This window comes from Hemiscyllium ocellatum, chromosome 16 (assembly GCF_020745735.1).
Source record: "Hemiscyllium ocellatum isolate sHemOce1 chromosome 16, sHemOce1.pat.X.cur, whole genome shotgun sequence".
In the NCBI taxonomy this organism is placed as follows: Eukaryota; Metazoa; Chordata; class Chondrichthyes; order Orectolobiformes; family Hemiscylliidae; genus Hemiscyllium; species Hemiscyllium ocellatum.
The window spans coordinates 8,957,524-8,984,327 of record NC_083416.1 but is presented as its reverse complement, the minus strand read 5'-3'; the positions used below and the strand labels follow the sequence as shown (position 1 = coordinate 8,984,327).

The 26,804-nt window shown below is 45.1% G+C and overlaps 1 protein-coding gene across 1 annotated transcript in view; it reads right to left on the bottom strand.

Moving 5' to 3' along the window:
- Nucleotides 1–1,808: 1,808 nt before the first annotated feature.
- Nucleotides 1,809–26,804, bottom strand: part of LOC132823532 (sodium-dependent phosphate transport protein 2A-like) — a 42,379-nt gene continuing 17,383 nt past the window's right edge. The window contains exons 6-11 of the mRNA XM_060837475.1: nucleotides 25,169–25,264; nucleotides 18,263–18,383; nucleotides 16,666–16,833; nucleotides 13,565–13,681; nucleotides 7,000–7,124; nucleotides 1,809–2,381 (exon numbers count right to left, since the gene is read on the bottom strand). Coding sequence (XP_060693458.1) covers nucleotides 1,809–2,381; nucleotides 7,000–7,124; nucleotides 13,565–13,681; nucleotides 16,666–16,833; nucleotides 18,263–18,383; nucleotides 25,169–25,264 — 1,200 coding nt within the window. The remainder of the gene's footprint in view (nucleotides 2,382–6,999; nucleotides 7,125–13,564; nucleotides 13,682–16,665; nucleotides 16,834–18,262; nucleotides 18,384–25,168; nucleotides 25,265–26,804) is intronic.

The window sequence follows — 26,804 nt, the reverse complement described above, 5'->3', positions numbered from 1 at the left end:
AGAATGCTTGATCATAAAACTGTCCTTCACAAATATCACATGGTCAATGAGATGACATAAGTAAGCTAAGTAAGTCAGAATTTGTAACAGCCAAGAGAGAAGCCTCTTTTCCAGGAGAAAATGAGGAAGTCTGAATGAATAAGTCAATGAAACCAGTCTTGGGTGATGCCGTGTTTGTGATGTTTACCAGTGGTCAGCCCCATCTTTGCTGATTAAAAGTTATGAGGAAGCCCTGTCTCAGAGTGCAGATAGATTAGATTAGAATCCTTACAGTGTACTACAGTTAGTTAGCACAAAAGGTTTTCTGATCAATGACTGGAGTTGGGACAAGATAGATGGATTTCAGTGCGATCCTCAAGCACATCATTGTAAACAGGTTCACTCGTAATTGTAAGCTTGATATGAGTAAAATTGTTTTGCATCATTTTGTGGTGCACTTTGCTTTAGTAAATGGCATTGGATATATCCCATTGTTAGAACTGCCTTGGATTGTTAATAGCTAAAATAAACCCGATGGATGAGGGAAAGTAGGAATGAAAGCCTACAATACAAAAATATCATTTTTATTTTGCACTGGTATTTATTGTCTTGATGAGTGAAAGACGAATGCTTCAACAAAGTCTGTCTTTTCTTTCAGTCATACTCAAGTACTGTGCTGCGACATTAATGTGCTTTTGTTTGCTGAGATTGCAACAGGGGAACTGAAGAGTTCAGGTGAAGGCCGGTTCCAACTTCAAATCTGACCTCAGACGTCTTTCTATGGGACGTTTCTGGGGTATCGAGCTAATCAAATCAAGTCGGGACAAACCAGGGAAGGTGAGAATGGACAACGATGCTGATTCATCATGGCTCGCAAATACTGTGGACCATGAATGTGGAAGAGGGAGTTTTCACAGCCCACCACGACCCACTTCCCCCCCCCCCACCCCGCAATGTACTTGAAGAACCTGGGAGTGACTGATAAGGCCACAATGTGTCCTGGAGATAGGTTTGCAGATAAAGCCTAGTTATCGTCTTCTAGCAGAGTGATGTGACCTGAGTGCATCTGGCAACTGATATTGGCACGTGCTCGTCAATAGTCTTGTCTCTTCACAGTTTTGAAATTGAATATTAAGGCATTAAGGTGTAGAATTCTGACTTACTGCAATCAATATTACTGCTTCGCTGCTTTCTAATATTAAACGAACCAACTTCCAAGATTGTTCTGCAATTAAAGATCAAGCTAGTGGACAATTCGTGGAGCAACCCAGGATGGAAAGGCTAACTGAATCATGCCCTCTTTCTTTCATTCTCTTACTTTTTTTAAAATCAGGCTAAAAGATTTTAGATGTGATAGAGTATAAAAGGCAGGGCGAGAATATGTGGAAATGGTTCATCGATTGAAACCTTCAGAATTGTGACCAACCGGAGTTACAGGCACAAGTGGATGGATGATCAGTGGTGTCAGACTTTATCCAGCATTCTTACCTCATTCAACTTCAAAAGGATCTAACACCCACTCAGTCGGCTGTAGGGTGGGGGAGACTGTCTGGGTATATTCCAGTAAGAAATCGTTTAACTAGCATAGCAGGTGTCTCCCTCAGCAACATCTACTTCACTCCATCCAACTGCAGAAGATACAATGCTGCCCAAATCCACTCAAGGAGCAGAATTGCACTGTCCAGGTCACGGAACGTGGGGACCGAATGGGAGGTGGTGGGAGGGGCATAGGTCAGCTGGGGAGTGGGGGGGGAAAGGGGGCAAGAAGGAAGAACTCTGCAATCTTGGAAGAGATGTCAAGGATCCAAGAGGAAGCCTCAAGCAGGGTCTTACAGCTGTGTGATGTCCAGCATGGGCAACCTGTTCAAAATGGGAGAGGAGGCGTCGACCGAAGGTTCCTCCGAGTAGGTGATGGGGGGGCTGTCGCAGGCAGCCTTCATCTTCAGCTGTGGAGACTTCTCACTGCAGCTCACACCCTCCTGGCTCTCTGTTTTGTCGGCACAAACGCAGTGGTCTGTACAGCAGAGGGCAGCGTTGGTTATGACCCGATCCATTGGCTTCAGGGAGTGCATCCAGATGGGGAGGAAGTCCCAGGACTGGAGCTTCTTGGGCAGGTAGCCGGGCCTGCGCGTTTGCAATACATTGACGATGCCTATGAAGACGAGGATGCCCACAAAGGGGGCACCCACTCCGATAAGGACCTGCCAACCAGCCATGGAGAGGCCAAAGATCAGTGAAGGGAGCAGAAGGAAGCAGATGATCAGGTATAAGACAGCAAACCAGCGGTACTTGGCAGTTTGTTCACCCAGGGTCTTTGCCATGCGTATAGGGAAACGGGTGATCGGGAGTGGGTACCACAATATAATCCCAGCAATGTTGAAAAAGAAATGGGAAAGGGCGATCTGCAAAAACAAAGAGTTCAAATGAAAATTGGTTCTCCTCATAATTTAGGCTAAGACATGTCTTAACTGGTCCAAACATGATACCATGGAGCATCTTTATTTAGAATTAAGATGGTTGTAAACGTTGGTACTATTAGGAAGCAAATGGGATTTGCTTGCCTCACTCACAACAGGACTGCATTTCGGGCATAGAAAGATAGGACATTCCAGATGGGCAGTGACCATGGTCTGTTCGCTTTGGTTCTCCAATGGACCCAGCGTTTCATTTTGTCTCAAAGAATTCAGGAAACTATGCTGAGCACCGAGACTCAGCTGACTGTGTGTGGCATTGCAGTTCACAGTTTCATATCAGTAATCTCGGGTCATTATCAGTGAGAGTTACAGTGTACACTTTCTCATAGAGCATAGAACAGTACAGCACAGAACAGGCCCTTCAGCCCACAATGTTGTGCCGACCACTGATCCTCATGTATGCGCCCTCAAATTTCTGTGACCAGATGCATGTCCAGCAGTCTCTTAAATGTCCCCAATGACCTTGCTTCCACAACTGCTGCTGGCAACGCATTCCATGCTCTCACAACTCTCTGCATAAAGAACCCGCCTCTGACATCCCCTCTATACTTTCCTCCAACCAGCTTAAAACTATGACTCCTCGTGTTAGTCATTTCCGCTCTGGGAAATAGTCTCTGGCTATTGACTCTATCTATGCCTCTCAATATCTTGTATACCTCAATTAGGTCCCCTCTCCTCCTCCTTTTCTCCAATGAAAAAAGTCCGAGTTCAGTCAACCTCTCTTCATAAGATAAGCCCTCCAGTCCAGGCAGCATCCTGGTAAACCTCCTCTGAACTCTCTCCAAAGCATCCACATCTTTCTTATAATAGGGCGACCAGAACTGGATGCAGTATTCCAAGTGCTGTCTAACCAAAGTTTTATAGAGCTGCAACAAGATTTCACGACTCTTAAACTCAATCCCCCTGTTAATGAAAGCCAAAACACCATATGCTTTCTTAACAACCCTGCCCACATTTTAAGGGATCTATGTACCTGCACACTAAGATCCCTCTGTTCCTCCACACTGCCAAGAATCCTATCCTTAATCCTATACTCAGCTTTCAAATTCAACCTTCCAAAATGCATCACCTCACATTTATCCAGGTTGAACTCCATCTGCCACCTCTCAGCCCATCTCTGCATCCTGTCAATGTCCCGCTGCAGCCTACAACAGCCCTCTATACTGTCAACGACACCTCCAAACTTTGTGTCGTCTGCAAACTTGGTAACACATCCTTCAATCTCCTCATCCAAGTCATTAATAAAAATTACAAACAGTAGAGGCCCAAGAACAGAGCCCTGTGGAACACCACTCACCACAGACTTCCTGGCAGAATATTTTCCTTCCACTACCACTCGCTGTCTTCTGTCAACCAGCCAATTCTGTATCCAGACAGCTAAGTTTCCCTGTATCCCATTCCTCCTGACCTTCTGAATGAGCCTACCATGGGGAACCTTATCAAATGCCTTGCTAAAGTCCATATACACCACATCCACAACTTGACCCTCATCAACCTTTCTAGTCACATCTTCAAAGAACTCGATAAGATTCGTGAGGTATGAGCTGCCCCTCACAAAGCCGTGTTGACTGCATTTAATCAAGCCATGCTCTTCCAGATGGTCATAAATCCTATCTCTCAGAATCCTTTCTAACATCTTGCAGACGACAGACGTGAGACTTACTGGTCTGTAATTGCCGGGGATTTCCCTATTTCCTTCTTGAAGAGAGGAATTACATTTGCCTCTCTCCAGTCCTCAGGTACGACTCCAGTGGAGAGCGAGGATGAAAAGATCTTCGCAAGTGGCGAAGCAATTGCATTTTTCATTTCCCAAAACAGCCGAGGACAAATCTGGTCCGGGCCTGGCGACTTGTCAATCTTAATGTTTGATAAAATTTTCAGCACATCAGCTTCCTCCATCTCTATCCATTCCAGCATGCACACCTGCTCTTCTAAGGTTCATTCACTACAAAGTTTATTTCTTTCATAAAGACAGAAGCGAAAAACTCATTCAGGGCTTCCCCTACCTCCTCAGACTCTATACACAAGTTCCCTACGCTATCCCTGATTAGCCCTACTCTTTCTTTGACCATTCTCTTATTCCTCACATAAGTGTAAAATACCTTTGTGTTCTCCCTAATCCGTTCTGCCAAGCCTTTCTCGTGCCCCCTCCTGGCTCTGCTCAGACCATTTTTAAGCTCCTTCCTCGCCTGCCTGTAATCCTCTAGAGCTGAGCTTGACCCTAGCTTCTTCCACTTCATGTAAGCTACCTTCTTCCTTTTGACGAGAAGCTCCACCGCTCTCGTCATCCAAGATTTTTTTATCTTACCCCTTCTTGCCTGTCTCAGGGGGACATATTTATTCATCACTCACAACAACTGTTCCTTAAACAGTCTCCACACGTCTATCGTGCCTTTACCATGGAACAATTGCTCCCAGTTCATGCTTCCTAACTCATGTCTAATCGCATCATAGTTTCCTCTTCCCCAATTAAATATCCTCCCATTTTGCCCAATTCTCTCCTTCTCCATAGCTATGTAGAATGTAAGGCAGTTGTGGTCACTATCACCAAAATGCTCTCCCACCACAAGATCTGATACCTGTCCCAGCTCGTTTCCGAGCACTAAGTCTAGAATGGCCTCTCCCCTCGTCGGCCTGTCAACATACTGAGTTAGGAAACTCTCTTGAACACACCTTACAAAAACAGCTCCTTTCAAATCTTCTGCTCGAAGGAGGTTCCAATCAATATTGGGAAAGTTAAAGTCACCCATTACAACAACCCTACTATGTCCACACTTTTCCAAAATCTGCCGACCTATGCTTTCTTCCATCTCCCTGCTGCTATTGGGGGGCCTGTAGTAAACCCCTAGAGAGATGACTGCTCCCTTGCTGTTCCTAATTTCCACCCATACTGACTCGGTAGGTACATCTTCCTCGACAATGGTAACTTCTGTAGCTGTGATACCGTCTCTGATTAGTCGTGCTCCACCCTCTCCTCTTTTTCAATAGCAAATCTTTTAGTTTATTCAACTGCAAGATGTTTTGCATCAACTGATGCTTTTGAAATTTAAGAGGTGCAATTAATATATATGTGTGTGGGTGTGTATACATACATATAATTTACTTTAGATTTTAGATTTTGAACTAGTGGCATTTGGGTTTGGTCTGTGTGTATGAGTGGATTTAATGATGATCCTGTCAGTCTTTCTGGAACGATGATCTGTTTTTAAAACTAGTACAAAAAAATCAGGATCATTTTTATCTTGTTTAAGGGAAAACCCAAGTTTGGAAAGCTTTAGATGACAGTTTGTAAAAGCCCTGCTTGAAGCTCAATAAAAAACAGTTTCTTCTGAAGAAAGGAAATAATTTTTTTTAAGGAAATGTCTTATAGTGTGATTGTTTCCTCTTGAAATTTCTAGACCTGAAGTATTTGGTTAGGACCCTGAAAGATTTATTTGAAGCTGAGAAAATCTAAGCTCGATTGTGTGTATAATCAAAAAAAAGAGACAAGCAAACCATCATGACTGGTAATTAGATTAGATTACCTACAGTGTGGAATCAGGCCCTTCAGCCCAACTAGTCCACACCAACCCTTCGAAGAGTAACCCACCCAGACCCATTCCCCCTAACTAAACAGGCCAATTAGCATGACCAATTCACCTAACCTGTGCATCTTTGGACTGTGGGAGGAAACTGGAGCACCTGGAGGAAACCCACGCAGACACGGGGAGAATGTGCAAACCCCACACAGTCACCCGAGGCTGGAATCAAACCCAGGTCCCTGGTGCTGTGAGGAACCAGTACTAACTACTGAGCCACCGTGCCATCCCAATCAAAGGAAGTTAAGTCAAACATATAGATCTAACAGAACATGGGCACTATCTCTGGTACATGTAGACTTTAATGTAATGATGTTAGGTTAGGTAGAATTGTATATTTACCATGTGTTTCAGAACTTTTAAAATGATGTTGTATGTAAATAGATTGATTTATTCGAATCATTTCTTTTGCATAATAAACTTCCATTTTATTGTGAAAATGAAGTCAGCAGCACTGCATGCTTCTGTTTCAGTGAAAGTCCATCTTGTTGAGTGAAAAGTGGGATATGATCTATCTCATAAGATCAGCTCAGATCATAATACTTTTAAGGAATCAACTGAAAAGTCAATGAGTCAAAGTTCAACCCTCGGTTTGCTGCATGTTACCTACTCAGTCGCTTAAAACAAAATGAACTACAATTGATCTCAGTGCTCGATTTCAGAAAATAAATTGGATGTTTTCCTTCTCATTTTGTTCTTCTGGAGAGTAGGTGTGTTAGACCATAATGTGATAGACCTTTGTGGCTCAATACCTGCTGGATTGCATTAGCAGGATGTCACAGAAGAAAGATGGGCATTTACATGTTCTCTATAGCCAGGTCCCATCTCAGATGAATACCTCTTGAAATAAAGAGTAAATAAATCAGAAACATTTAATGAAAACATAAACCTCATTTAGTCCTGGATGTATTTCCCCATTTGCATTCATCAACAAATACAAAGACTCATGACTTTGGGACAAGTTTTACCTGGAAGGCACTTGGTAACATGTCACCTGGGCTGGCCAAAGCTGCCAAGACTGCAGTAGTGGTAGTGCCAATGTTGGATCCCAGGGTCAAAGGGTAGGCACGTTCAATACTGATCACTCCAATACCTAGACAACACAACAGAACATCACAGGTTCAATTCAACCACTCTGCAACTGATCAAACAGTACACCTCACTTATCAAGTACCTCACTTATCCAAGCCAAGAAACGTTGGTGTGCAGTGATTTAAGAAGTGAGGCCAAGAATTGCCATTAGAGTCTTATTGATTATCCAGTGAAATTTTACCAAGAAGGATTTTGAAGACTGATACTTATGGAAGTGCACAGAATGACAAGACACATGCAGTGCAGGATTGAGATTAGATTAAATTAGATTCCCTACAGTGTGGAAACAGGCCCTTCAGCCCCACAAGTCCACACCGACCCTCTGAAGATTAACCCACCTAGACCCATTTCCCTCTGACTAATGCAATTAACACTATGGGCAATTTAGCGTGGCCAATTCACCTGACCTGCACATCTTTGGACTGTGAGAGGAAACCAGAGCACTCAGAGGAAACCCGAGATGGACGGGCCAGTAGCTTTTACAGGTAATGGTGGTGAGGATCCCTCCCAGAAAAATGGCCAAGCACAGGATTAAAATGGAGCTTATATGGGGAAGGTTGGGAGGAGGGAGTATAGAGGTAAGGGAGAGAGGAAGGATAATAGAGAGGGAGAACTTTTCAAGTGTAATGACTGATACGATGGAGGAAGCACAACGTAAAGTGCACTCTGCCAGCTCCTACAAACAGCTGTGTAATAAATAAGCAGAATTAGGTGTTGCTTGAAAGATATATATTTATCAAGACACTGGAAAGGCATCTTCATGACATCACTTAACCATTCCACTTAGCTTATTTGTCAGGAGCATCGAAGCATTGGCTGAAAGTGTCACCTGAGAAATGAGAGTGCAGCATCTTCTCTCAGAACCATGGTGGGGAGTCATTCCAGATCATGTTGGTTAAACGACAGAAGTGGAACCTGCCTCCATAGCCTTCACACACTGAAGTGAGAATTTAAGGGCTGAATTTGACAAGAGATTTTAGAGATGCAGTTTTGGGATGAGGTGGGTCCCAGGTGAGGAGTGTCTCAGGTGAGTAGTGTATCAGGTGAGGTACGTCTCAGGTGAGGTATGTCTCAGGTGAGGTGTGCTCTCAGTGAGGTGTGTCTCAGGTGAGGTGAGTCTCAGGTGAGGTGTGTCTCAGGTGAGGTGTTCCCCAGATAAGGTGTGTCCCAGGTGAGGTGTGTCTCAGGTGAGGTGTGTCCCAGGTGAGGTGTGTACCAAGTGAGGTATGTCTCAGGTGAGGTGTGTCTTGGGTGAGGTGTGTCCCAGGTGAGGTGTGTCCCAGGTGAGGTGTGTCCCAGGTGAAATGTGTTCTCAGTGAGGTGTGTCCCAGATACGGTGTGTTCTCAGTGAGGTGTGTCCCAGGTGACATATGTCCCAGGTGAGTAGTGTCTCAGGTGAGATGTGTCTCAAGTGAGGTGGGTCCCAGGTGTGGTGTGTCTCAGGTGAGGTGTGTCTCGGGTGAGGTGTGTCTCGGGTGAGGTGTGTCCCAGGTGAGGTGTGTCCTAGGTGAGGCGGTCTCAAGTGAGGTGTGTCCCAGGTGAGGTGTGTCTTGGGTGAGGTGTGTCCCAGGTGAGGTGTGTCGCAGGTGAAATGTGTTCTCAGTGAGGTGTGTCTCAGATAAGGTGTGTTCTCAGTGAGGTGTGTCCCAGGTGACGTATGTCCCAGGTGAGTAGTGTCTCAGGTGAGATGTGTCTCAAGTGAGGTGGGTTCCAGGTGTGGTGTGTCCCAAGTGAAGTGTGTCCCAGGTGAAATGTGACTCAGGTGAGGTGTGTCTCAGGTGAGGTGTGTCCCAGGTGAGGTGTGTCCTAGGTGAGGTGTGTCTCAGGTGAGGTGTGTCCCTGGTGAAGTGTGTCCGAGGTGAAGTGTGTCCCAGGTGAGGTGTGTCCCAGGTGAAGTATGTCTCAGGTGAGGTGTGTCTTGGGTGAGGTGAGTTCTAGGTGAGGTGTGTCTCAGGTGAGGTGTGTCTTGGGTGAGGTGTGTCCCAGGTGAGGTATGTCTTGGATGAAGTGTGTCCCAGGTGAGGTGTGTACCAGGTGAGGTGTGTCCCAGGTGAGGTGTGTCTTGGGTGAGGTGTGTCCCAGGTGAGGTGTGTCCCAGGTGACGTATGTCCCAGGTGAGTAGTGTTTCAGGTGAGGTGTGTCTCAGGTGAGGTGGGCCCCAGGTGTGGTGTGTCCCAGGTGAAGTGTGTCTCAGGTGAAGTGTGTCTCAGGTGAGGTGAGTCTTGGGTGAGGTGTGTCCCAGGTGAGGTGTGTCCTAGGTGAGGTGGTCTCGAGTGAGGTGTGTCCCAGGTGAGGTGGGTCTTGGGTGCGGTGCGTCTCAGGTGAGGTGTGTCCCAGGTGAGGTGAGTTCTAGGTGAGGTGGGTCCCAGGTGAGGTATGTCTCACGTGAGGTGTGTCCCAGGTAAGGTGTGTCCCAGGTGAGGTGTGTCTCAGGTGAGGTGTGTCTTGGGTGAGGTGAGTTCTAGGTGAGGTGTATCCCAGGTGAGGTGTGTCCCAGGTGAGGTGATTTCCAGGTAAGGTACATCCTAGGTGAGGTGTCTCCCAATTGAGGTGCATCCCAGGTGTGGTGCATCTCAGGAGGGCTGGGTTAGGGTTAGGATTAAGCGGTTCCCATTTGCCTAAACAATCTGTAAAATATCAGCAGCTTCACAATTCTCTTCCTGGGATATGGGTGCTGTTGTTTCCAGTCCCTAATTGCCCCTGTACTAAACAGTTTGCCCAACCCTTTTCAGAGGGCAGTAAAGAGTAGAACATATTGCTGTGGGTCTGGATTCACATATAAGCTAGACTGGGAATGATTGGCAGATTTCCTTCCCTCATGGACATTAGTGAATGTCTGTTTTTACAACAGATGAATTTTTACAACAATCAATGAAAGCTTTCATGAATACTATTGCTGAGAGTGGCTTTCTGTTCTGGATTTATCAACTGAATTTATCCCACCGTCTTGACTCCTTGTTCCCAGCCTACTCGTCGAGTTGCATTACCATTCTGAGACCATCTGCCTGTAATGTGTCCCTTTGAAGGCCGTTAAATATTGGGACAGCTGACCCATCTCACTGACTGTCTTTAGCCCCTCCTGATGGAGCTCCCCAGTATCTTACTGCCGTGAAGCCACCATCCAGAAAATGACAAAATTCTGCCTAAAATACTTGAAACACTTTTAAAGAGGGTAAAGGGAAACACTAGAGTTCAATTTCTGCATAGGTCTGGTGCGGCCGCATCTGGAGTATTGTGTGCAGTTTTGGTCGCCATACTATAGGAAGGATGTGGAGGCACTGGAACAGGTGCAGAGGAGGTTTACCAGGATGTTGCCTGGTATGGTAGGAAGATCGTACGAGGAAAGGCAGAGGCACTTGGGGCTGTTTTCATTGGAGAAAAGAAGGTTTAGGGGTGACTTGATAGAGGTGTACAAGATGATTAGGGGATTAGATAGGGTTGACCATGAGAACCTTTTTCCACGTATGGAGTCAGCTATTATGAGGGGGCATAGCTTTAAATTAAGGGGTGGTAGGTATAGGACAGATGTTAGGGGTAGATTCTTTACTCAGTGGGTCGTGAGTTCATGGGATGCCCTGCCAGTAGCAGTGGTGGACTCTGCCTCTTTATGGGCATTTAAACGGGCATTGGAGGAAAGTGGGCTGGTGTAGGTTAGGTGGGCTTGGATCGGCGCAACACCGAGGGCCGAAGGGCCTGTACAGCGCTGTATTTTTCTATGTTCTATGTCTTTGGAAGGTGCGAGGACAAGGTAGTAATGTGGCTTGAGGAGGAGGCCAGAGTGATATAATTAATAGGCATTGGGACAGTTTCCAGGTTCCGGGCAGTGTCCGTCATCTACCCATCTGTAGAAGCCAACAGATGGTGCCCAATTAACAGGCTGTCTTCGGGTTTACTGTCCAGCTTGGTGTGACAAGTGACACACAGACGGCATGATAGGAGAGTGAGCTGGTCACCCTTTCGGAACAGTAAACACCGCTGAGGAACAGTGACACCCGGAACGGTACCTCAAAACGCAGCCACCCATTAAAGGATCCAGGAGAAATATTATAGAAACAAAGTCCAATATCCTGAGGGATCCTCAGGGCAGTTGGGGTAGCAGGTATATTTTGCTACGATTGTAACTCTTTCAGTCTTCCGTCTCCCTGACACCAGCATTTCTGTCATCCTGCGGAGTGAATGTCTCTGAGTGTTCCTGACACAGCAGGGGCCTGTCACAGTGCCAACCAACTGGCGACATTTTCAGAAAGTGACCCTTTACCAAGACCTTAATGACACTGATTCCATGTCCACCTTCACTGATTCTCCCCACTGGGAAGCTCGCTAGAGGTCCGCGTCCTTTGCGGAACGGTCATCACTTGGTTTTCTGTCACTTTCCAACCTCAGACACCTAATTTCACCTGAAAGAGCATGGAAGGAAGTTCCTCTAAGCTGCTATAAATCATTGGTTAGGCATTGATGAGAGTATTGTGACAAACTCAGACAGAGAGAATCTCAAGGCCTGTGAGGGAAGGTTTACCAGTACATACAAATGGTCAGGAGCAGTTCCTTTGAGAGTCCAGAGAAACTGGGAGTGTTCTCCTTAGAATAGAAAACATAGAATCCCTACTATATGGAAGGAGGCCATTTGGCCCATCAACTCCACACTGAACCTCCAAAGAGCATCCCAACGACATTCATCTCCCCCTTTCCCCCATCCTATCTCTGTAACGCTGCATTTCCCAAGGCTAATCCACCTAGCCTGCACATCCCTGGACACAATGGACAATCAGAGGTGAAAATGTGTTGCTGGAAAAGCACAGCAGGTCAGGCAGCATTCAAGGAACAGGAGATTCAACATTTCGGGCTTATGCCTGACCTGCTGTGCTTTTCCAGCAACACATTTTCAGCTCTGATCTCCAGTCCTCACTTTCTCCACAATGGACAATCAACCTAATCTGCACGTCTTTGGACTGTGAGAGGAAACTGGAGCACCCGAAGGAAACCCACACAGACGTGAGGAGAACGTGCAAACTCTACACAGTTACCTGAGGCTGGAATCAAACCTGGGACCCTGGCGCTGTGAGGCAGCAGTGCTAACCATGGGGCCACCACAGTGGTTATTGCAGGCACAGAGAACAATGAAAGGTATGAAGAGAGTGAATAAAGAAACCTTCTTTCTGTGGGAAGTTTGATCACCCAAAGATACAAATTTAAAAGAATAAGTGGAAAGGTGAAGAGACTTCTTTTTTTTCATGATCTAGGTGACATTGTCTGAAAGGGTGGTGAAGGCATAATCTGTCATAGTTTTTGTTATTATTAACCTTGCGTCAGCTACAGACATGTGGAATTTTTATCCCAGCACATGATTTTTAAAGACTTGGAGATGCCGGTGTTGGACTGGGGTGTACAAAGTTAAAAATCACACAACACCAGGTTATAGTCCAACAGCTTTAATTGGAAGCACTAGCTTTTGGAGCGACGCTCCTTCATCAGGTGGTTGTGGAGTATAAGATAGCAAGACACAGTATTTATTGCAAAAGTTTACAGTGTGCACTTCAAAGGGCGAAAGGCACTACAAATGGAGCTACAATCTCCTGGGAGCTATGTCAGACTGTGAACACAACAGAAAAGCAAGAAAAGAGACAATGTTTGAGTGTTTTTCATTTAAAAATGCACAAGGGCAGGGTTAAAATCCCTGTCTGTGTGTGTTAGTGGAAGAAGTTGTGCTAGTGAAAGTGAGGTCCTTGTGGCTGCCAGCTTACATTTGTGCACTAGCGTGTTGTGAAGATTACAGTTGACAGACTCCTTGTCACCCCTGCATTGCAGATAAATGCCACTCTTGCTCTCAGTACTGTCAGCTTATGACTATCAACAGGAAATAAGATCAAAGAAATTCAACTAACTTCCAACTCCAAGAATCCCAAAATTGACTGTTCAATTACTAACATTCCATTATCTATTTTTCACAAGTGAGCCATGAAGTCTGATTGTTATATTATTTAAACTTTTCTTCTTTTTGACTCTCACTTCTAATCTACGCATTTAGGAACCAATAAATCATTCATTTTTATAAACTGATGAGAGCATGGATAAATGAGTTCCTTTTGAAAAGAAATTGATCTGGTGCTGGGAGAAAGATGCCCACAAGACAGAGGATACTTTGTGAAATAACCTTTTTTTGATCACCCAACTGGGTAGGCGGCAGTATCAGTTCATTGTAGCTTACCCTGGAATTTGACATGTTGGGGTATCTGTCTAGAAGTGTAATTGATTGGAAGTTCTCACTGGGGTCTGTTAAAGCTATCAAATGGGTTGTGGAGACATGCTTGGAATGGAAAGAATTGTAATTGATAGAGCTGGCACAGACACAACGGGCCCGACATGTCGTAATTCCATGATTCAGAGACGCGTGACGGTTTCGCCACTACATTGGCACACTTTTTGAAAGAGCTGTGAGCTTACCAATGAGGGGAGTAATGGCTGAAGTAAACACTGAGCTGCTTTGGACTACGAACGTAATGCCAGCTCCCACCATCATGGCAAGATAGCCTGCCAACCAACCAAATGGATATGGAAAATCTGAAAACAAGGAGAGAGGGTGGTATGAAATCGATTTGAGTTGCCATCCGTCTGAGCACCCACAGTTACACTCATTTACCTCAGCTCACTGTGGGCTGTCACCGGACTCGTCAGCGATCAGTCTCACCAACTCCTTATCTGCCAGCAACAATGTTTGGAAACTTTCTCAGAAGCAGGCTAGCTCTCCTCAACTGTAAATCTGCATTTGTTCCTTTAGAATAAGACTTTACGATTAGTCCACGGGATCATGTGACAGCTGTCCACAACAGCATTTTTACTTCACTGGGCTTTGGGATTTCGGCGTCACTAGCGAGATCGGTATTTACTGACCTTTCATCGTTAGCCCTGAGAAGACAGTGGTGGTCTTCATTTTGAGCGGCTACACTTCCTGCTGTGATAAGTGTTACAATAGACAATAGACAATAGGTGCAGGAGTAGGCCATTCTGCCCTTCTAGCCTGCACCGCCATTTAATATGATCATAGCTGATCATCCTCAATCACTATCCTGTTCCTGCCTTATCTCCATAACCCTTGATTCCTTGAGAGCTCTAACCAACTCTTTCTTAAATGAATCCTGAGACTGGGCCTCCACTGCCCTCTGGGGCAGAGCATTCCACACAGCCACCACTCTCTGGGTGAAGAAGTTTCTCCTCATCTCTGTTCTAAATGGCCTACCCCGTATTTTTAAGCTGTTAGCTCAAGTGCCCAGAATATTGACCCCGTGGCAGTTAAAGGCTTTTTGGGCTTTTTTCACATGTTCCTACTTAGTTATTATTTAATACCAGAGCATGCAGCTTCTTCGGTTAATCCAGTAACCAGGCACTCTTGAACTGTAGCCTTACTGACTACCAGGAAGTATATTGGGTTGAAGTGCATGGCTCGAATTACTTTGGTCATTATAGGTGGAGATATGCTGCTCTTTTAAATACAACCAGATGTGGTCCTTCATCCCTCTATGATTGACATTTGTATAAAATATCTCTCACAAGCATTTAGCATTAGATCAGATTACTTACAGTGTGGAAACAGGACCTTCAGCCCAACAAGTCCACACCGACGCGCAACCCACCCATACCCCCACACTTACCCCTTATCTAACACTACGGGCAATTTAGCATGGCCAATTCACCTGACCCGCACATCTTTGGACTGTGGGAGGAAACCGGAGCACCCGGAGGAAACTTACGCAGACACGGGGAGAATGTGCAAACTCCACACAGTCAGTCGCCTGAGTCGGGAATTGAACCTGGGTCTCTGGCGCTGTGAGGCAGCAGTGCTGTCCACTGTGCCACCGTGCCGCCCACAATGCAACTTGGAGCTTGGGATGGACTAGAACTACACACAATGCAACAGCATAAACAATTAATACTTATCATTCACAGAGCTGTATGCATAAGCATGGTGGAGGAGTGTCAGACAGAAGAGAAGCAGACCCTTCGGTCCAACCAGTCCATGCCAAATATAATTCTAAGCTACCTTAGTCCCACCTGCCTCCTCCTGGTCCCAATCCCTCCAGACCTCTGTTATTCACGTTCGCATCAATTTTATTTTTTAAACATTGTGATTGTGCCCACATCCACAACTCCTTCAGTATGTTCTTTCCAAATGTGAACTACCTTTTATGTCTTTTCAAAGACTCTCTCCTCTCACCTTAAAAATATATCCCTCTTCTTGAAATCTCCCATCCTAGTAAAACAACATCTACCATTACCCCTGCCTGTAGCCCTCATGATATTATAACCCTCCAAAAGGTCACCTCTCAAACCTCCAGTGACAAAAAAGGTCCTAATCTCTCAGTGCCTATGTGGTTAGACATCATCAAAACAAAGGTCCTTGTGCATATCACTAACTATTGTTACAGTATCGTTAAGATTAACCCTTGACCCTACAAGCTTTGATGTCATGGATCTCATTGCTGATCTCCTGCATTGATGTAGATGTTGATGTCTTCCAAACTTTCATTTCTGCCAGGCTGTTTATGAAATTGATCTACACAGCTACCCCATCCATTTTGAAAAATAACTTCGCCCATCATACGATCCATCAAATAGCAATGTTAACTCTCAGCAGGAGATGGAAAGAGTGATCATGAAAAGTTCTGGAGCCAGACAGGTTATTAAGATGTTCAATAGTCCACTTCTGTAGTCTTCCTCAGGTCCTGACAAGGAGGAGAAAACGAGGACTGCAGATGCTGGAGATCAGAGTCAAAAAGGTGTGGTGCTGGAAAAGCACAACAGGTCAGGCAGCACCCAGGGAGCAGGAGAGTTGATGTTTCAGGCATAGGTCCTTCATCAGGAATGTGGGGGTTTTACAATCACCTTCCACCTGCATCTGCCTATAACCTTCTCACCCACCTTTCCCCCAACCTCACCCCCACCTCTCTATTTATCTCTCAGCCCCCTTCCCCCTCCACATTCCTGATGAAGCCTTATGCCTGAAACATCGACTCTCCTGCTCCTCGGATGCTGCCTGACCTGCTGTGCTTTCCCAGTGCCACGCCTTTCGATCCTGACAATGAGGAACATCACCCAACAGCTTTTTTTAAATCACCACTGGTCCATAGTTTGAGTTTTACCTGTGAGGTTTATTACTGACAGCTTTGGATTGGTCCATATTTTCTGACAAAATGCGAATGTTTTCAGAATAACTTGACTGGACAAAAGGCAAAGGATCGAGAAATCTGAACTAAAAACACAGGCTGCAGGAAACACACAGGACGTGAGTCAGCATCCATTGCAAAAAGAAGGCAGTGGTAATAATTCAAACCTCTCGGCCTATGGATGAAGGCTCATCAATCTGAAATGGCAAACTCTACATTTCATGTGCTGTGTGAATATCAGAGTGCTTTATATTTGTGTTTCATTTTAACTTAGATTTGATAAACCTCTGCTCAGAAGAAGTGATAACACTTGAGTGCTTGTGTTAACTGGCATTGAGAGACACAGCGCAGAATAAGGTCCCTGATCTGCAGTCAGCCACTCACCAGTGTTAATGACGTTTTTAATGGCTTTAGCAACTTGTCCCCTCAGCATAGCATTCAGCAGCTTGACTATTAGGACCAGGCATGTGCAAAGAACCACTAGCGAACCAGCCAATAGGATCAGGCCCACCACTAGATCAGACATAGTGGAGTTTACAAACAAATGGTTACCTGGAAACAAAGCAAAAACAACGAATGATCAAACAGTGATTTGTAATGAAGTCAGGCCGTTCCTGCACTGACAACAGATGAAGGGCTTACAGAGCAACGTATTTGCTAAACTCTTGACAATCCAATGACTCTGCTTCTAGGCGATGACTACAGCTGCTGAAATGTACAAGGTTTTGTTCAGCGACTGGAAGAAGGTATCCCAAAGGCTGAGGTGCCTTTCACTGTCAATGAGCTGAGGTACATGTGAGCAGTAGCCGGAGTTTTAATGTCAGCGTGCTGTGGAGTTCACAGCAGAAGAAACAAGCACTAATAAACCCAGCACTGCAGGTAAAAATCACACACTCTGAGTGACAGAAACTACTTAACCAGTAAAGCAATTCAAAAGGAAAAAGGGTCAACAAATTTCAAATAAGATGCAAAGCCAAGAATCCAATGTTTGACTATTAGAATTCCCCTATCTATTCTTCACAAATAATACAAGACTAATCTATGCATCTTTTAACTTTTATCATCAGAGAATCCCTCCAGTGTGGAAATAGGCCCTTTGGCCCAGCTAGTCTACACTGACACTCCGAAGAGTAACCCACCCAGACCCATTCCCCTACCCATATATACCCCTACTAATGCACCTTACCTACACCTCCCTGAGCACTATGTGCAATTTACCATGGCCAATCCACCTAACCTGCACATTTTTGGATAGTGGGAGGAAACTGGAGCACCCGGAGGAAATCCAGGCAGACACGGGGAGAATGTGCAAACCACATAGACAGTCACCCCGAGGCTGGATTCAAACCCAGGTCTCTGGAGCTGTGAGGCAGCAGTGCTAACCATTGAGCCACATCTCTGACTGGACTCATCTCTCATTTCTAATCTCTGCCTATGTGTGTTGTGTTATTATTTTGTGTTGCATTTAGTAGTTAACAAATTTTCACTCTGTTCCCTCCAATGGTAAATCACTGCCCTAAGTCTCAAAATCTCTTAGAGTAGAATCACCAGAATGATGTCAAGTACCTAAAATATCACTGTGTGGATACACATTATGGTGTGTGTGTGTGTGTGTGTGTGTGTGTGTGTGTGTGTGTGTTTGTGTGTGTGTGTGTGTGTCTGAACATAAACCATCAAACTATTAAGATCATAAGATGTAGGTGTAGAAGTCTGCTCCAAACTTCAATGAGATCATGGCTGATGTGATAATCCATAACTCCACTTGCCCGTCATTTCCCCATCACCCTTGAATGACCTACTGATACACAATCTGCCTCTCTCATACCTGAATATATATTAAGAGATGCTCAGGCACTAGTTCAAAAAAGATGACCAATCTTATTCTTGATTAACAAAATCACTGTGTTCTTTTTCAATAAAGTACACATTTGCACGAATATATAAACAGGCAACAAATTGTGAAAGTTACGTTCACGCGTACATTTCTCAAAGTTTTCTTCGTAAGTTCTGTTGACTAAAGTCCAGGTGGAATTCTTGTCTTGCCAGCATGATTCCAGTGCTGTACACTTCTCCAGACTGTCCACGGTGATGTTGTCCTGTAGCTGTAAGCAAATCCCATTATCATACACCCAGAAGTCGGTAAAAGACTGCAGTAACAGTTGGTTTAAAAGTGGTTTCATCGACATCGTTGCGACTGTGTTTGGATGAGGAAACTCATCCGTTAAGAATGAAAAACCACATCATCCAGCAGCTTTTTTAAAGGATTGCACAAAGCTTTGCCCTTGCTCAGGAGTCTAGTCTGTACCTTGAACACCCCTTACATAAGGAAAATCTTCACAACCAGTTCGAACATTGCCTGGCTTCTATTCGTTTATGTGTCACTGGAGAAATATGTGAATCCTGAAATACACTTGCAACAATAAGTTGCAATGAATCTTGAAAGCCTCAATCAGAAGTGGCCAAACTTTCCAAACTGGGACATGCAAAGAATAATATTCTGCCATTTGAGAGCCATAAAGGAAGGGATTACTGCGTTCCATTCTGGTCTCCCTGCTATCGGAAGGATGTTGTGAAACTTGAAAGGGTTCAGAAAGGATTTACAAGGATGTTGCCAGGATTGGAGAGGGGAGGCTGAATAGACTGGGACTGTTTTCCCTGGAACAATGGAGGCTGAGGGGTGCCCTTATAGAGGTTTATAAAATCATGAGGGGCATGAAGAGGGTGAAGGAGCAACGGTCTGAAAGCTTATGATTTCAAATAAACCTGTGGACTACAACCTGATGTTGTGTGACTGTTGACCTTGTCCATCCCAGTCCAATGCCAGCAGCTCCTCAGCATAATTTATTCTTATTAGTTTCTTCCTACAGAATCAGGGAATTATAGATACAATAATATAGTATAGTACGTTCATCCCACATGTCTGTGCTGGTTGTAAAATTATTATCCAACATATTCCCATCTCCTCACTTTCTTGTCCACATTATTATATTTTATGGCCTTGCAAGTGAATTTCCAAGTTTTCTATTTTTCTACAACCCTGTATCATTTATCCTTTCCCCTTGTTTTCACTTTACCTTTCATTTCTTTATTTCCATTTTAAATTCTGCATCTCTTTTTCCCTCTTTCCTTATTTTCATACCACTCCCCTCCCCCCTCCCCCCACCCCGCCTTCCCAGTTTTCTGATCGATGGAAAAAGGATAAATAAATTTCAAATGGCCTTAAAGCCAAAGTGTTCTCTCAAGAGATTCCTTCAGCCAATACGTGTCCTGGGGAACAAGGCCTACTCTGAGGAATAATGACAACCACAAAGTCACAGATGAAATCATATTTGGTATTAAAACAGGAAGGAGGACAAACAAAATTAAGATGGCCAATCAGAAAAGAGCCTGCCCAGAGAATTGAGCTCACCTGTAATTATCATAGTATCATAGAATTCCTCGGTGTGGAATCAGGCCATTCAGCCCATCAAGCTTATACCGACCCTCAAAGAGCAGCCCGTCCAGACCCATTGCTACCCTACTCTTTAACCCTGCATTTCCCGTTGCTAATCAAACTAGCCTGCACATCCCTGGACACTTGGGGCAATTTAGCATGGCCACTCCACCTAATCTGCGCATAAAGTCATAGCACAGAAACAGACCCTTTGGTTCAACTTGCCCATACTGAACAGATATCCCAAATCAATCTAGTCCCAGCATTTGCCAACACTTGGCCCATATCCCTCCAAACCCTTCCTATTCATATACCCATCCAGATGCCTTTTAAATGCTGTAATTGTACCCGCCTCCACCACATCCTCTGGCAGCTCATTCCATACACGTACCATCCTCTGCTTTTAAAAACGTTGCCCCTCAAGTCCTTTTTATATCATTCCCCTCTCACCCTAAACCTATGCCCTCTAGCTCTGGACTCCCCCACCCCAGGGAAAGGACCTTGTCTATTTATCCTATCCATGCCCCTCGTGATTTTATAAACCTCTATAAGGTCACCCCTCAGCCTCTGACGCTCCAGGGAAAACAGCCCCAGCCTGTTCAGCCTCTCCCTTTAGCTCAAAACTTCCAACCCTAGCAACATCTTTGCTGACCTTGTAAATCATGACATCTTTCCTATAGCAGGGAGGCCTGAATTGCGTGCAGTATCTTTAAGTGGCCTAAATAATATCCTGTACAGCTGCAACATGACATCTCAACTCCTATATTCAGGTCCCGAAACGTCGATTCTCCTGCTCCTCGGACGTTGCCTGACCTGCTGTGCTTTCCCAGTGCCATAGTCTTCGATGCCTGAACTGATCGATAGAGGCAAGCGTACCACACACCATCTCCATCAGCGTAAAACCTCTCCCATCAGCGTTAAACAAAATTTGACGCTGAGCTGAAGGAAAGATGTTGGGACAGTGAACAAAACATTTGGGTAAAGATGTTCTAATGGACAAAGTTAAAGAGGAGCAAGAGTGGGGCTGAGGGCAAGAGGGAAAATCCAGAGCTTCGTAATGAGCAGCTGGAGATATAATCATCAGTGACGGGGGCAACAGGAACTGGGAACACATAAGGGACCAGAGGCAGAGGAACTCAAGTTGGGAAAGGATTGTGGGGCTTCTGTGGATCGCATAGAGGGGAAGGGGCTGACAGGTGATGGGAAGGATGGAGGGAGTCACAGATGGATTTGAAACCAAGGCAGGAATCTTGAAATGCTTGACCGGGAATCCATTAAGGAGGGAAGCAGCAGGGTGTTGGTGTGATTTAAGAAGCAAGCAGAGCTTCAGATGAGATGAGGTTTATGAAGAAGTGGTTAGTATTAGAATAGTTGAGGGTTTCAGTTGCAAATAAGCTGAGGGAGAGTACGTCCATAAAGTATTATCCAGCTTATTGTGCGACCTCAGGCTCATCCCATTGAAACAACCTCGTTCATTGAAATCAACCCCCACTATCAACATCCCAGCGTTTACCACTGACCAGAAACTGAACTGGACCAGCCACATCAATACAGTGACTACCAGACCAGGTCAGAGGCTAGGAACACTGCATTAAAGAGGTCACCTCCTGACTGTCCAAAGCCTGACCACCATCTGCAAGGCACAAGTCAGGAGTGTGATGGAATACTCCCCACTTGCTTGGAGGGGAGCAACTCCAATGGCACTCAGGAAATTTGACACCATCCAGGACTTGACTGGCAGCACATCTACAAACATTCACTGTCTCCATCACCAGCACTCAGTAGCAGCACTGCCCACCGTTGACAATACGCTCTGCGGAAATTCACTCAGGGTCATGAGGCGGCACCTTCCAAACCTACAGCCACTTCCACCTTGGGATTCAGATATTTGGGAACGCCACCATCTGCAGGTTCCCCTCCGAGCCAGTCACTATCCTGACTTGGAAATGGGTCACCATTCTTTCAAGGTTACTGGAACAGAATCCAGGAACTTCCTCCCCAATGACATTGTGGAGACCCTAGGAGCAAAGAGATTGCAGCAGCTCATGAAGACAGCTCCTCATCACCTTCTAAAGAACAATTAGAGATGGGCAGCATATAGCGGTTCAGCCAGTTATGGACCCTCTGGATGGACCTTTTTTTAAAAATGCAGTGGGAAGTACAGCTCAAAATCCGATAGGACAAAATTGCTAACAGTTGCGAACAGCGTTGAAAAGTGTGGAGCTGGAAAAGCACAGCAGGTCAGGGAGCATCCGATCATCAGGAGGGTCAACATTTCAGACATCAGGCCGTCATCAGGAATTCTGAAGCAGTGGCAGTGGACCCAAGAGTTCAGGAAACTGAACTGATGGATGAAAGAATGACAGGGGGGAAGAGTCCTTGCTGTGAGTTTTCATGCACTGTCCAGTGAAACAAAACATTTAATTGCAGGATAAATTAACCCCTTACACAGTACACACTAGTACCCTGCTTCTGGCTCAGACACTCCCAAAATTGCAATATATGGGGAGCACACTCACAGCCTGTAAGTATGTAACATGTGCACATTTTTAACTCAGTTGGTGAAACGGGAGTGCCTTTTCCCTCCTGGACTGAAGAGTCTCTTTTCATTCATGAAAATCTCTATGCCTCGACATCAGAACCCAAATGAACCATACCATTGTGTGATTTGACTCTACAGCATCCTGACAGTGTGGAAACTGACCATTCGGCCCAACAAGCACACACCGACCTCCTGAAGAGTGACTCGCCCAGCCCATTCCCCTCATGCAGCTAACCTACACATCCCTGAACACTATGGGCAATATAGCATGGCCTAATCACCTAACCTGCACACCTTTGGACTATGGAAGCAGCCGAAGAAAATCCATGCAGACACAGGGAGAATGTGCAAATGGTTGGAAATTTCCTGACAATCAGCTCTTTAACCACATGAACAGGTTTCCTGCCACCAATGTCTCTGCTAGAGACAGGCAGGAGGCTGGAAGAACACGATAAGCCAGGCAGCAGCAGGAGGTGGGGAATGCAATGTTTCAGGTGTAACTGGAAGAAGGGTTGCACCCAAAACGTTGCATTCTCCACCTCCTGATGCTGCCTGGCTTGCTGTGTTCTTCCAGCCTCCTGCCTGTATACCTTGGATTGCAGCATCTGCAGGTATTTTTGTCTCTAATCAATGTCTCTGCAGCTAATCCCAATGCCTCTGCAGCTAATCTCACCATCTCTGCAGCTAATCTCACCATCTCTGCAGCTAATCTCAACATCTCTGCAGCTAATCTTACCATCTCTGCAGCTAATATCACCATCTCTTCAGCTAATCCCAATGCCTCTGCAGCTAATCTCAACATCTCTGGAGATAATCTCTTGCACATAAGCAACATCAAATTGAATCAGTAGCACAATGACATCAGGGATCCAGTCCAACAGATGTACACCATAAGAGTATAGGAGCAGAAAGTAGACCATTTGACCCATTAAACCTGCTCCACCATTCAATCACTTTCTCGCTGCCTCCCCGTAACCTTTGACCTCTGCTTTAAGCATGCTCAATGCCCTGGCCTCCACAGCCTTCTGAGGCAATGAATTCCAGAGATTCCCCACTCTCGGGCTGAAGAGGTTTCTCCTTAACTCTGTTCCAAAAGGTCTTCCCTTTACTCTAAGGCTGCACCTTTGGGTCCTCCTCTCTCCTACCAATGGAAACATCTTCCCAACATCCACTCTGTCCAGGCTGTCCAGTATTCTGCAACTTTCAAGCAGACCCTCCTTATATCGGTCTAAATTCCATCGTGTACAGTCTCAGAGTCCTCAAACAGCACGTCACCGTTTGCACAAATTCCATCACCTGGGGCCAACATAACCCTCCGTTATCCTTGTCATTTAATCTCTGCTGTATTCCAATCTATCACAGACCTTCCTTTTCATTCTTTCCTTCATCGTCCTTTTTCTCTGCCCTCATTTGTAAAATGTTTAGTCGCCACCTTCTTCCAGCCCTGACAATAGGTGATCGCCCTGAAGTGTTAACTGATGCTCCATCCACAGGTCTCCCCCAGCCTCATGCACAGAGCCAGCAATTCCTATTTCAGAACTCAGATAATCGGAGCTGAATCTGAACTAGGTGCAAACAAACCTAAAGGTTCATGTGTGCAGGGATTCAAAAAGTGACCGTACAAGTTGAGAAGTTTACTAACAGAGCGTTCCTATGATTGTCATCATAGCTCAATGGTTAGTTCTGCCACCTCACAGCACCAGGGATCCAGGTTCGATTCCCTTCTGTGTGGAGTTTGCACATTCTCCCCCTGTCTGTGTGAGTGTTCTCCGGTTTCCTCCCACAATCCAAAGATGTACAGGTTAGGTGAGTTGGCCAGGCTAAATTGCCCCATAGTGTTCAGGGATGTGTAGGGTAGGTGCATTAGTCAGGGGTAAGTATATGAAAATAACGTAAGGGAATGGGTCTGGATGTGTTACTCTTTGGAGGGTCAGTGTGGACTTGTTGGGCTGAAGGGCCTGTTTCCACACAGCCAGGATTCTATGATGCCTGAATGTCACTTTACAAATTGAGCAAGAGCTTTTAATAGTAAGGACATCACACTGTATCTATATGACAGACTGGTCAGAACACAGCTGGAAGTTCAACAATTGTTAATTGCGTGTAGCACAGAAAGAGGCTATTCAGCCCATCATTTGTATACCTACTATTCTCCAATAGCATTTCACCCAGTCTCACTCCACTGCCTTTCCTCCATACCTCTACTGTTCTTTTTCTCTTCAGCTAATAATGCAATTCCCTTTGGAAAGCCACAGTTTAGTCCATTGCACTGTGCATTCCACATCCAAACACCTCACCTCCACGCAAACGTTATCTCTCACTTTGCCTTGAGTCTTTTGCCTTTTACCTTAATTCACGTCCTTGGGCTTAGGTTTGATAAGAACGAATGGAAGCACTAGATTTGTCCTTGCTTTAAGTTTATCACCTAATGTTTGCAACCTTTATAGTCACTGAACACTAGCAACCGCAAGCTCTCTGCCTCTCTGACTCTGGACGGAATGTATCCATCCCTTCCTTGACCTCCAACTTTGGGGACTGGCCTGCACCCACTGCAATTTTCTTCTTCTTCTTCGATGATAGATATTGGCCTTGTCAACATTGCTCATGTCCTGAAATCTCTTGGATGGCAGAACAAGCTTGACCAGCTAATTGGCTACCTTTCCTCATTTGACTTGATGTCAACATAGCAGCCAGCCTCCATCTTGAACCACATCAGCCCGTGCGGCAGGGGGACTGTCGCAGTGCTGTTGGATATGGAATTCCATAATTCCAATACAGCAATGTTGATGGAACTGTGGTACACGCTCCTATACATCAGGCCGTTAGCTTAATCTGTGCAACCCAATAACCACAAAGTAGAACCGAAAATGAAGCAATGTTTGACATTACTAAACCCCGAGATACTTTCTTACTTGTACAGTCCTTTTGATGCACCAAATCTTCACGAGACTCTTGTTTCGAAAACTTTCATCCCCAATCGCTATTGCAGTGATGACGGATTTATCAAGCTGAGAATAAGACACAATGTACAGTTGAATGCACAGATACTGTGTTGTAGATTTCTATGACTCTATTAAACAAGAAGGGATCGCCATCTGGTAAGTACATTGAACGACTAAAGGAAACAAGGTGTGTTGCACAAATTTAACCGGGGGCTCGTCCTATCATGACATTGGCCAGGGTGAGAGCGAGCAGAGTTCAATGGTGGATATCCAAGCAAACGTGGGCTTCAACTGCTGTATGAAGCTAAGGTGATCACCATTGCTTTATCGTCTAAAGGAGATGTCCCTCACAGTGTAGCTCTCAGCCTTGTGCCAGAGAGCTGTTGGAATCTGGAACTCACTGCAGGGTAGAGGCAGAGATCTTCATACCATTGAAGAAGCATTGAGGTGTACATATCAAGGCTTGTGTGCCTATGGGCCTAGTACTGGAAAATGGGATCAGAATAGTTAGGTGTTTGTTTGGCGTGGATACAATGGGCCGAAATGGTGTTTCTTCTATGCTGTAGATTTTCATGACTCTATAACTCTGGGAAACAAGTAGGGGTCCCTGTCTGGCTCTCAACTGTCTCAAACTACATTCAACTACCAGACTCATCCTTCACCTCTTTAAAGTCTTAGGCCGGTCTGTTAAAATAATACAGAAACATGTTGGATTTAGGTGCAAAATATGAAGAAAAATTATGTAATTACAGTTGAACAAACACACACCACTTATGTGTGGCATTGCATAGCTTTTATACCTCAAGTAGACATTTTTCAATCTTACTTCTTCAGTGAATACCTTGCGAAAGGGTATTTCAAAACATATTCTCCCACCATCTGAGGGTGCGTCCTGACCAGCTGTGCTTTTCCAGCACCACACTCTTCGATTCTGATCTCCAGCACCTGCACCCTCACTTTTTCTATAGTTTTTGGAAGGTCCTCTAAGCGCTAATTCTTCTGCATCTTTTAAATGTTGAACAGTGTTAGAATCATGATGGCAGGAAAATTAATCCAGACACTTCCTCTAAAATGTAAGTCAATGTCTCTCCTGATCAGTATGAAACAAACTCCAAACAGCCAAAGGAACGATGTTGGGGATCTGCAAGATTTTGGACAGGGAACTATTGACCTTTTTAAAAGGTGCTGTTAGCATTGTAAAAAGTGAGCCAATTGTACAACATTGATTAAGATTGAAGGTTCCTCATTCCAGTCTGAGGTTTAAAAAACTCACAACAAAAGACAATCAACCTTGATATCACTCATACCTAATTAGGTACAGCTGTACAATACATCTTTTAGGCTACTTTTGTAATACTGTGTTCAATTCTGGTCTCCCGTCCTTCTGGAAGGATGTTGTGAAACTTAAGAGGGTGCAGAGAGGATTTGCAAGGATGTTGCCAGGGTTGGAAGGTTTGAGCTACAGGAAGAGATTAATTGGCTGGGGCTGTTTTCCCTGGAGTGTCAGAGTTTGAGGTGTGATCTGGCAGAAGTTTCTAAGGAGCATGGACAGAGTGAATAGCCAAGGTCATTTTCCTGGAGTGATTTTGGAATTAAGGTGATGTGT